The following is a 12,837-nucleotide window of genomic DNA, read 5'->3' as shown; positions in this document are numbered from 1 at the left end:
TATATATATATATATATATATATATATATATATATTGTTATGACACCGCATTCCACCCTTCTCACAGCTGCCTGTAACTCTGCTAGCTAACAAAGCAGTTGTATTTGTTTGAAACAAAGTATTCTACTGAGGTGATATGTGTTGCATGAAAAAAAAAAATGTATATATATATATATATATATATATATATATATATATATATATATATATATATATATATATATATATATATATATATATATATATATATATATATAAAGAGGAAATGTGTCTGTAACGTCCATAAGCGAGAAATATACTCCATATACTGAATGCATCATTACTTCAAGAAAGTTATGTCACCATTTATCCCGCTAAGAGACCCTAATCTCATCCTCTGCCAGGGAAACGTAAGGAAGAGGTGAAAGAAAATATATACAAGGGGAAGGAGTGGTTGCTTGTTCCGGAAATGAACATGCTTTACTTATTCACGTAAGCCACATAGAGTCATAGACAAGCAGCCGGACAAAATTACAAACCTTCTGTATACGAGTGCAGTCAGCGACACGCGCGATAAGTATTCCCGCCGACGTAAGCGTCACAATATGCAAACTGGCAACTCGCTCCTCCTCGGTCTGAAAAAAAAAAAAAAAAAAAACTCCCGGGAGGGAATAACTACATGGCAACTTAGGTTAGTCCCTCCTACAGTTTTGAAAGCACAGAATAGCGGATTCAGTGTTTGACATATTGACATAAGGGAAAATGATCTTTTGTGACCACTCCTTGCTTCAGCTAACAAAGCAGTTGTGTTTGTTTGAAACAAAGTGTTCTACTGAGGTGATATGTGATGCATGAAAAAAATATACTGGGCACGATTACATAATCGAATGTTAGAGTTTTACAAGAATGGCGAAACAAATAAAAAATAAATAAATAAATACACCGCATAATTATTGCGAGTGAAAAGACTGAGTGCGTTGGTTAAAGAATGGAGCAGTGAGGGACACCAGGATGTGCTTCACCACAAACATGGTGGTGGGCCACCCCAAAATGTTTGACAACATTTTGCATGGTATCAAGAGACAGATAGAGGTACATACTCAGCTTACAGCAAAACAACTAAATGAACAAATATTCCGGGACGGCCCACAACTGTCTTTGTGGGGCATATCCTGGTGTCCATCATCGCTCCATTTTATCACCAATGCATTCGCTGTCTTTTCACTCACAATAGTTATACGGTGTATCATTCCAGTGAAACTCTAACATTCGTACTATGTGATCGTGGCCTGTATATTTTCCAGGCATCACGCATCACCTCAGCAGAACACTTTACTTAAAACAAACAGAGCCGTTTTGTTAGCCGAAGCAAGGAGTGGTCACAAAAGATAACTTTCCCTTATGTCAATATGTCAAAGACTGAATCCGTTATTCTATGTTTTCAAAAACATATGAGACTAACCTAAGTTGCCATGTAGTTATTTTCCCCAGATTTTTATTTATTTATTTTATTTTTTTTCCCACAGACTGGGGCGAGTTACCAGTTTGTGCTGTGACGCTCACAGCACAAAACCGCTCAAAACCGTTAATATTTGTGTACGACAGATAAACAAGTTCACTTACCTGCTTATGGAATAAAGACTTGCGAGAGTTAAAGCAGTAAGGAGTGCGATGTGGATCGTAAAATATCGTGAAGCCATGACTGGTTAGATGATGGACAAGAGATAGCGATTACCTGTAAGAAAGATGTACCAAGTCATCACAAAATGTACATTATCCATCACATTAGCTAGACAATATACAGCGATTAGTAAGGCTGTACTGGCTCTTGATTAAGGATCCGAGTAAAGACGATTAATCGGATGACCACTAAGTAAATAATCACTAATTAAAATGACCGAACGTGTCTGAGTTACCCGCCACAAGCTCATTAATATTATATCTGCGACTGAGCACCAACAGAACCAAAACTATGACTGAACCACAATCTTATTTATTGATTTATTTATCTATTTTATTTATTTATTTATTTATTTATTTATTCATTTATTTATATTTATTTATTTATTTATTATTTTATTATGTTATTGATTTATTTTAATTTATTTTATATTATTTCATTTTATTTTATTTTTAATTTATTTAATTAATTTATTTATTTATTTATTTTACTTTTTTTATTTTATTCTATTTATTCTATTTATTCTATTTATTTTTTTTTTGTGTGTGTGTGTGGAATTTGAACGTGAAGCTAATGCCCCCAAAACCGACCAAAAAAACCGCCAGCTCTGCTTGTCGCGTCTTGCTGTTGATGTAGAAAAGACTGGTAAGAACAAAAAAAGACTGGTAAGAACATATATGCTGAAATCTGAACACCCTTTTCACTCTATTCCGATTTTACTCTATTATATTATGTCGTCATATAGTTCTGTAGCTTGTTTTTAGACGGTATTTACAAATTTCTTGGATGTAGCTAGCCTATGAGGGACACCTATAAACCCTTAGGCTGCACATTTACTAGTCAATAGTATCGTTTCTCTCATTTTTATATTTTTTTTTCGTATTCAAAGAGCGTTTTTTTTTTTTTTTTTTTTTCAAGAACGTTTCTTCATTATTATCAATTTATTATGTCACCGGTACAAATAACTGTACGCAATTATTGATGCAGGTATATATATCAACTACTGTCGAATTACTAATACACCAACTATATTTTACTTTAGGTATTTATACGTATGCCCTTTTGTTATCATATATCGTTCTTATACTGACTGCTGCTGTTAGTGTATACATTTATGTATTTAGCCGGCTCATTCCACTTTCTTTTTTTTTTCGGAATTGGTGAAGACAATTTTTAAGGTTAGAAACGTGTTTACATTGTTCTATCTTTTGGTAACTGTAACCTATATCTGAACTCATAACTTACTAATAACCCAGCTGTGATCACCCTCACCCGCAACGCTTCCCCTTTTTGTCTCATAACTCATGGGGGCAGTCACGGATTTCCCTCCAAAGACGACTCTATTCACAACTTCACATGATTTAATACACTCACACCCTGCATAAAAAATAAATAAATAAATAAATAATAATAATAATAATAATAATAATAATAATAATAATAATAATAATAATAAATACATATAATAATAATAATAATAATAATAATAATGAAAATAATTATAATAATAACAATAAATAATAATAAATAATAATACATAAATAGTAATAATAATAATAATAATAATAATAATAATAATAATAATAACTAATAATAATAATAATAGGAGTATTGCGACTTCCCGCCGGCGGGAGCTGCCTTTTAACGGTGATGGGGCTCGCCTGTTACTAGAGGGTTCGGTGCCCGTTGGTTTCATGGAACAAGCGCTCCCTCTTTGGCGCCATTATGATCGCGTTGATGAGGCGCCTTTCTTTTTTGTTTACAACTACAAGCACCTAATTACACACAAACCCTTTATTCAAAGTTCAAAATTATAATGGCGACTACTACACCAGCCTCGGAATTCTCATCTGGAGAGACGACCACAAATGTCCCCAGGTCGGACTGCTCTTATGCTATCGACGGGATCCGCTTCTGTGTGCTGAGCGCATAACAGAGGTGACAGTGTCTGGCATGGAAGCATACATACATTCCTCACTCCTTCTCTCGACCTAAACTTTCCAACCTTTGGTTTAAAACAGCCTGTTTTCGTGCTATACATGATAGAGAGATGGCTCACAAAAGGTATTTGAGCCTTCCACCACCTGAATCTCTTGCACTTTATATTTCTTTTCAGAATCATGCCTATTATATTCTTCAACTGGCCAAAAACTCCATTAACAGAAATTGTCAAAATCTTTCAAGATCTAGCGCTCCTCGTTACTTCGTATACCTAACCAAAAAACATGTCCAATAACTAGTACTTCATCCTTCCCTCCTTTATTTCACCCTGATGGCAATACTGCCATCTCATCTATTTCTAAAGCTGAACTCTTTGCTCAAGCCTTTTATAAAAACTCTATCTTGTTCCTCCCTCTCCTTCACCCTCCGACTTATTTATGCTACCCATTAAGATTCCTCGCTGTGATGCTTTCCATGCCAACGCTGGCCTTAACCCTTGAAAGGCTTATGAACCTGATGGGGTCCCTCCTACTGTTCTCCGAAATTGTGCCTCCGTGTTTGCACCTTGCCTAGTCAAAATCTTCCAACTTTGCCGAATAACATCTACCTTTCCATCTTGCTAGAAGTTTGCCTACATTCAGTCTGTTCCTGAAAAGGATGACCGCTTTAATCCCTCAAACTACTGTCCTATTACTTTAATTTCCTACTTCTCTAAAGTTTTTGAATCTGTCCTTAACAGGAAGTTTCTCGAACATTTATCACTTCGTAACCTTCCATCTGAGCATCGAGGCCGCTTCAGTGGTGATCATCTGGCTTTCCTTATTGAGTTTTTGTCACCCTCTTTTAGGGATTTTGATGAAACTTTTCCTGTTGCCTTAGACATATGAAATTCTTTTCATGGAGCATGGAACAAAGCTTTGATTCCCAGACTATCCTTCTACACCTTCTATCCGTTTCTCTATAACTTCATCTCAAGTTTCTTTTCTGACCGTTCTATTGCTGCTGTGGTAGACGCTCAAAGTTCTCCTAAATTTATTAATAGTGGTGTTACTCAGGATTCTCTCCTGTGACCCACTCTCTTCCTGTTATTTATCAGTGATCTTCTAAACCAAACTTCTTGTCCTATCTACTATTACGCTGATGATACCACCCTGCACTTTTCCACGTCTTTTCAGAGACGTCCAACCTCTCAGGAAGTAAACAGTTCATGCAGCGAAACCACAGAATGCCTGACTTCGGATCTCTCTGAAATTTCTAACTGGGACAGAGCAAACTTGGTATTGTTCAATTCCTCAAAAACTCAATTCTTCCATCTATCAACTCGACACAACGTTCCTGACAACTATCCCCTCTTCTTCAATGGCACTTAACTTTCCCCCTCTTCTACACATCCTCGATCTGTCCTTTACTTATTATCTAAACTGGAAACTTCACATTTCGTCTCTAGCTAAAAACAGTTTCTACGAAGTTAGGTATTTTGTATCGTCTCTGACACTTTTTTTTTTCTAGCTGCTAATTCTGTACAGGGGACTTATCTGTCCATATATGGAAGATGCTTCATATGCATGGCGGGGTTCCACTTATACCGCTATATTACACACTGTGAAACCAAATGCTTTTCGTCTTATCAACTCCTCTCCTCTAACTGCGTCTTCAGCCTCTTTCTCATCGCCACAATGTTGCATCTCTTGCTATCTTCAACCGCTGTTTTCACGCTAACTGCTTTTCTGAGCTTGTTAACTGCATGCCTGCCCTCCTTCCGCGACCTCACTGCACAAGACTCTCACCGTGTTCCCTGCTGGCCTCCACTGATCACGACCTCATATATGTATCTTGCTCTATTACTCCAATCCCTTCTCAGGATCCCAGAAACCGAAGTTGCCTCTGGCGTTTTGCCTCTGCTAATTGGTGGGACCTGAGGAGGTATTATTATCATGTTCCATGGAATGACTACTGTTCTCATGTTAGGTACCCGTCACTGTGGCGAGCACATGAAATCTGTGATAGTTATCTGGCATGGATGCGTTTTTCTCTTGCACTAATCTTCCCGAACCTTGATTTAACCCGTTCTGTTCGAGTGTTCCCGTTATATACATGATATAGAGAGGCGGACCAAAAACGGTACATGAGGCTTCCATTAAATGAAACTCAAGAACCTTACAGTTTTGCCCAATATCATACCAAATTTGTTTTCTAGCTAGTCAAAAGCTCCTTCATCAATAAAAAATTTTAAAATCTTTTTAGACTTAATTAACCTCCTCGTGACTTCAGGGGCCTAGTTAAAAATATCTACAACATCTTTTACGTTTCATCTCTCGCTCCTTTATTTTAATCTGATGGCACCACTGCCATCTCATCTATCTCTTTAAGTTGAACTCGTCATTCAAATTTTTGCTGAAAACTTTACCTTGAATGATTCAGGACTTGTTCTTCCCTCTTTTACATCATCCCACTATTACAAGGATGGTATCAATCAGCGTAGGAGTGGATAGGACAAGAGGTTTGGCGTAAAAGGTCATTGATAAAAAAGAAGAAAGTGGCAGACAGGACAGAACCCTGAGAAACACCACTCTTAATAGAGGCTGGATTCACAAGAGCCACTTTTGTGGTCAGTGGCCAACCCACCCACATACATACACACACACACACACACACACACACACATATATATATATATATATATATATATATATATATATATATATATATATATATATATATATATATATATATATATATATATATATATATATATATATATATATATATATATATATATATATATATATATATATATATATATATATATATATATATATATATATATATATATATATATATATATATATATATATATATATATATATATATATACACGATTTTTTTTTTTTTTTTTTGACAGCCACAAAAAAGTTGAGCTGTGGCGGGCGGAGCCATTTTTCCGATTGCACCACTGTGGCCGTCTACTGTGGCCAGCGATAGAAACCTTTATTCGGAATAGTGACAAGAATATATTAAAGAAAAATAATATGTGTAATGCTCAACGCAATATTCTGTTACTAACTACGGAGTGCACTAAATACTTTCTGCGTTTTTTTGTGTTTCATCTTCACAAAGAGAGTACAGGCAGCTGCTACTTTCACGAGATAAATAATGATATTAATAACATTTATGAGCGCCGCCTAGTGGCTCGTGCGCATTTTTTTTTTTTTTTTCGTGTGTGTGTGTGTGTGTGTGTGTGTGGGGGGACCATTTTTTTTTGTGGCGGCAAATTTTTGTGGTGATCACAGTCTACAAAGGTGCCTAATGTGAATCTAACAACATTTGAACCGTCAGAAACAGAACTTGAGGTGAAATTACGGAGAGGAGGATAGAAGCTGAGTGAGAGTCTGATTGACTTAGTATGTATGTATATACAATAAGTTCATTTTCTTTGTATTATTATTATGATTATCATTATTATTATTATTCATTATTTATGTGGTTTATTCATTGGAGACCTTTTCGTCCCCCTTTTGTTTCGGCGGGATCATTTGTGGCGTCCTTCCGTGCGCCTTGTTCCTAGTCAGTCAGTCTGCCCCTTGGCCAGTCAGTCACGTTCGCTGTAACTTGGATTATTAATGTACTGGAGCCGCTCTATGCAGTGTTTACTGTTTTCTTAGAACCTGAACAGTCATAATGCTGTGCCCCCTAGCACATTAATTGGTGGCAGCTGTGACTGCCAGTGCCTCCAGTGACTGTATGTGGTCCCTGTGGCCGCCTCCTGTTGTGCTTTTTTCAGGTGCTCCACGCACCCTCGTGCTGCCAGCTACCTCACCGTTCCAGCCTTGACACTTTTTCTCCTGAGCCACCTTGTACCTTTTGCCTTGCGGTTTTTACTGTGACACTTCTGAAGTTGCTGCCGTCCCTGACCCTGGTCGTCCTGCACCGCCGCCAAGCTTCCACTTCGGGCCTCCTGCTATCACACTGCCTGCTTGCTGCTGTGGTGCTGTTCCTGTGCATGTTGACCGCCTTTTGGACTTCGCAGCTCGTTCTACACAACTTCTGGCCTCTGGTCAAGCTTCGTCTCCTGCTGCCTTCCTGCCCACTGTCTTGCTTGCCTTGCTCATCGCCTGCCGTCTTCCCCGGCCAGCCACCCCTATCTCCAGCTTCTGCATCTCTTATCCAAGTATCTAGTGCATATATTTTTTTGGAGTGAGTCATTATCTTTTGTGTGGTCTATATTTTAGCATTTTCCTATCTCGCATTCTTGTCTCCGCCATTGTCATTGGCTGCCTGGTGTCTAACCGGCTTGTGCCAACTTCTCTCACTGGTCAGTTACTTTCTTTACCTTGTTCCAGCATTCTTATTAGTCACCGCACCTCCCCGCTGTGTGTTTATTGGTTGCTCCGAGTTGTGGCGCCATTATCTATTTTTTTGTGATTTTATGTTTGGCTATTGTGTTTATTGCATTTTTTTTTTATTTCGCTGTGCTTGTATTGGCGTGTGTTACACAGATAACCACGAGTACACACACACATACAGGTCTCTTGACTTTTATATTTTTTTTATTTTTTTTATGTAGGAAGGACACTGGCCAAGGGCAACAAAAATCTAATTAAAAAAATGCCCACTGAAATGCCAGTCCCATAAAAGAGTCAAAGCAGTGGTCAAAAAATTGGTGGATAAGTGTCTTGAAACCTCCCTCTTGAAGGAATTCAAGTCATAGGAGGGTGGAAATACAGAAGCAGGCAGGAAGTTCCAGTTTACCAGAGAAAGGGATGAATGACTGAGAATACTGGTTAACTTTTGCGTTAGAGAGGTGGACAGAATAGGGGTGAGAGAAAGAAGAAAGTCTTGTGCAGCGAGGCCGCGGAAGGAGGGGAGGCATGCAGTTAGCAAGATCAGAAGAGCAGTTAGCATGAAAATAGCGGTAGAAGACAGCTAGATATGCAACATTGCGGCGGTGAGAGAGAGGCTGAAGACAGTCAGTTAGAGGAGAGGAGTTGATGAGACGAAAAGTTTTTGATTCCACCCTGTCTAGAAGAGCAGTATGAGTGGAACCCCCCCCCCCCAGACATGTGAAGCATACTCCATACATGGACGGATAAGGCCCTTGTACGGAGTTAGCAGTTGGGGGGGGTGAGAAAAACACCTAACTTCATAGAAGCTGTTTTAGCTAGAGATGAGATGTGAAGTTTCCAGTTCAGATTATAAGTAAAGGACAGACCGAGGATGTTCAGTGTAGAAGAGGGGGGCAGTTGAGTGTCATTGAAGAAGAGGGGATAGCTGTCTGGAAGGTTGTGTCAAGTTGATAGATGGAGGAATTGAGTTTTTGAGGCATTGAACAATACCAAGTTTGCTCTGCCCCAATCAGAAATTTTAGAAAGATCAGAAGTCAGGCGTTCTGTGGCTTCCCTGCGTGATATGCTTACCTCCTGAAGGGTTTGGACGTCTATGAAAAGACGTGGAAAAGTGCAGGGTGGTATCATCAGCGTAGGAGTGGATAGGACAAGAAGTTTGGTTTAGAAGATCATTAATGAATAATAAGAAGAGAGTGGGTGACAGGACAGAACCCTGAGGAACACCATTGTTATAGATTTAGGAGAAGAACAGTGACCATCTACCACAGCAGCAATAGAACGGTCAGAAAGGAAACTTGAGATGAAGTTACAGAAATAAGGATAGAAACCGTAGGAGGGTAGTTTGGAAATCAAAGTTTTGTGCCAGACTCTATCAAAAGCTTTTGATATGTCCAAGGCAACAGCAAAAGTTTTACCAAAATCTCTAAAAGAGGATGACCAAAACTCAGTAAGGAAAGCCAGAAGATCACCAGTACAGCGGCCTTGACGGAACCCATACTGGCGATCAGATAGAAGGTTGTGAAGTGATAGATGTTTAAGAATCTTCCTGTTGAGGATAGATTCAAAAACTTTAGATAGGCAGGAAATTAAAGCAATAGGACGGTAGTTTGAGGGATTAGAACGGTCACCCTTTTTAGGAACAGGTTGAATGTAGGCAAACTTCCAGCAAGAAGGAAAGGTAGATGTTGACAGACAGAGCTGAAAGAGTTTGACTAGGCAAGGTGCAAGCACGGAGGCACAGTTTCGGAGAACAATAGGAGGGACCCCATCAGGTCCATAAGCCTTCCGAGGGTTTAGGCCAGCGAGGGCATGGAAAACTTCATTGCGAAGAATTTTAATAGGTGGCATGAAGTAGTCAGAGGGTGGAGGAGAGGGAGGAACAAGCCCAGAATCGTCCAAGGTAGAGTTTTTAGCAAAGGTTTGAGCAAAGAGGTCAGCTTTAGAAATAGATGTGATAGCAGTGGTGCCATCTGGTTGGAGTAGAGGAGGGAAAGAAGAAGAAGCAAAGTTATTGGAGATATTTTTGGCTAGATGCCAGAAGTCATGAGGGGAGTTAGATCTTGAAAGGTTTTGACATTTTCTGTTAATGAAGGAGTTTTTGGCTAGTTGGAGAACAGACTTGGCATGGTTCCGGGCAGAAATATAAAGTGCATGAGATTCTGGTGACTGTGTTTAGTGTTTTATACATATCACAATTTTTCTTGCCTCCAAAATTTTCTCTCAAATTTTGCCATATATATATATATATATATATATATATATATATATATATATATATATATATATATATATATATATATATATATATATATATATATATATATATATATATATATATATATATATATATATATATATATATATATATATATATATATATATATATATATATATATATATATATATATATATATATATATATATATATATATATATATATATATATATATATATATATATATATATATATTCCTTTTGTGCATTTTTCTTTATGCTTCACTATCTTGCAGTACCGAGTGTTTGGGCTGTCAGGCAGTGTGTGTGTGTGCTGGTGTGTGTTTTCAGTTATTAGTTGAACTGTGTCCCACACGGCCCCTGTCGGCAATGCCCATAACACTGAGCCGCCCGTGCCTACCTTGCTGACTGCTGCTGCACATCTTTGCTCTCACAAGCCTTCAATGCACGCCACTACTTCAGCAAACCCCTAGCCTACACCTGTCCGGCTGCGTTGTCTCATGAGTTTTCATTATTCTTTATTTATTTGTTTATTTGTTTATTTATTTTTTATTTATTTATTTTTTTTTATTTGTGGCTGTGTTAGCCTAACCTATTGTAGCCATTACAAGTATTCTTTACATTTTACTATTACTTGTACTAGTGTTATTTTGATTTTGGACATTTGCATATCTACAAGTTTATTTTTTTGAACAGCACCACAGTATTTGCTTAAGTTTTTGTAATATTTTGTGCACTCAGACTTTTCGCTTGCTTGCTTTGGTAAATTTTTCATTATTATTTTTTGGTGAATGTTTTTGGGGAAGCGGAAACACTAATCCTTCAATCCTTCAAGATTTCCACATGCATTATTTAATTCTACTATGGCTACTAATGCTACCTCTCATTCTTCTAATCTTCCTGTTTCTATTGCTCTTCCTGCTGCCACTATGGCTACTACTCTGCCTCCACTATTAAATTCCTTCATCACTATCCTTCCATCAAAAGATTTTGGGGGTGATGACCCAAAGTACATTGCATTTTAATTTATACAGCAATGTGAGGATCTAATGACCATCAGTAACATCCGGTGCAGACTAGATGTCTTGTTCGTTCTCAACTGCTGCCTATTTCTCTTGCTTCTGTGATGATGTCGGGAAGCTCCTTTAACAGTTCCTCACTTCAAAATGATTATGCTAAATTCTCCAGTAATTTTTCGCACACCTTTGGAACGACAAAGATTCATGATTCCTTTTTAGTGGGCTTTCCGTTATGCTAACTCTCGTACAACACAGCTTGGTGATGTAGGTCACATGCTCGGTCAGGTTCGTGCTGCCGAGTACGTTCATGATGCTGTAGAGTTTTTGAAGTCTGGAAATTAGGTGCAAAATGGTCAGATGAGTAAAGATAAACTTTAACTCTTCTTAGAGTTTATAGTGACTGACCAGCCGGCTAGTCACTCCACGCTAAGCCTCGTGGATTCCCAACATACTAAACTTCCCAGGTGTGTGACTGGCCAGATCCAAAGTCAGGTCAAGCCAAGCACCTGGGAACTGGGGGAATCCACGAGGCAGCAGTTAGTCTCGTCTCGCACACCTGCGGCCGCTCGCCTGGGTATTTGCTGTACACCAACAATAAACCCAAGACTGTGGTCTGTATTTGCCTCTGTGTCTTTGGCGTGGAGAACACTACAGTTGGTGACCCTGGAGTGACGCCGTGACACGCGATGGCAACCACATGTGGGACATGTGGGACGTTCCTGCCTTCACGCCTAACGTGGCCATATGTTTTCCTCACCTCGAAGCGGCTTGGGATGGTGTGGTGATACGCGCTCCGGTGATGGCGACCTACCGCGCAGCGTGGCAACGGACACACGCCACCCTCCCGTGGACTACGCAGCACTAGCGGCGACACAAGAAGGCGCCCCACGGCTCTACAGAGGCTTCGGTGTCGCAACCCGGACTCCCCCTCGCATCTGTGGTGTGGTGTTCCCCGTCCCGCCCGACGCCGCCCGCTCGGGCACCACCTGCCCCGCCGTCGCCCGCTGGTGCACCACCTCACACCCGACGCCGCCCTCTCGTGCCTCCCAGCGGCCTCCCGGCCGCTGGATCACCACCTCACGCCCGCCGACGCCCGCTGGTGCGCCACCTCGCCGCCCGTCCCCGCAGCCCACTCGACCCACTCCGTCCGACGCCGCACGCTCGGGCACCATCCTCCTGCCACGGGCCGCAGCTGTCCGCTCGGGCACCACCTCCCGCCCCGCCCGACGCCCGCTCGGACACCACCTCCCGCCGTTGCCCGCTCGTGCACCACCTCCTGCCCCGGCCCGCCGCCGCCCGCAGATGTGCCACCTCCTGCGCCGGCCCGCCGCTGCCCGCTGATGCACCACCTCCTGCTCCGGGCCGCCCTCGCCGCCCGTTCCGGACCGCCTTCGCCGCCTGCTCCGGACCACCCTCGCCGCCTGCTCAGGACCGCACTCGTCGCCTGCTCCGTACCGCCCTCGCCGCCTGCTCCGGACCGCCCTCGTCGCCTGTTCCGGACCGCCCTTGCCGCCTGTCCGGACCGCCCTCGTCGCCTTTACCGGACCGCCCTCGCCGCCTGCTCCGGACCGCCCTCGTCGCCTGCTCCGGACAGCCCACGTCGCCTGCTCTGGAGTGCCCTTTCTGCCTGCTCCGGACC

At 41.0% G+C, this 12,837-nt stretch overlaps 1 protein-coding gene across 2 annotated transcripts in view; it reads right to left on the bottom strand.

The window, feature by feature from the left end:
- Nucleotides 1-12,837, bottom strand: part of LOC135094070 (uncharacterized) — a 114,888-nt gene that overhangs the window by 98,874 nt on the left and 3,177 nt on the right. For both annotated transcript variants that reach the window (XM_063993834.1, XM_063993833.1), the window contains exon 2: nt 1,603-1,714. In XM_063993834.1, the coding sequence (XP_063849904.1) occupies nt 1,603-1,679 (77 nt within the window). In that variant the 5' untranslated portion in view covers nt 1,680-1,714. The remainder of the gene's footprint in view (nt 1-1,602; nt 1,715-12,837) is intronic.

This window comes from Scylla paramamosain, chromosome 44 (genome assembly GCF_035594125.1).
Source record: "Scylla paramamosain isolate STU-SP2022 chromosome 44, ASM3559412v1, whole genome shotgun sequence".
Classification (NCBI taxonomy): domain Eukaryota; kingdom Metazoa; phylum Arthropoda; class Malacostraca; order Decapoda; family Portunidae; genus Scylla; species Scylla paramamosain.
The sequence above is the reverse complement of the archived record's forward strand: the minus strand, read 5'-3'. Positions and strand labels throughout refer to the sequence as shown.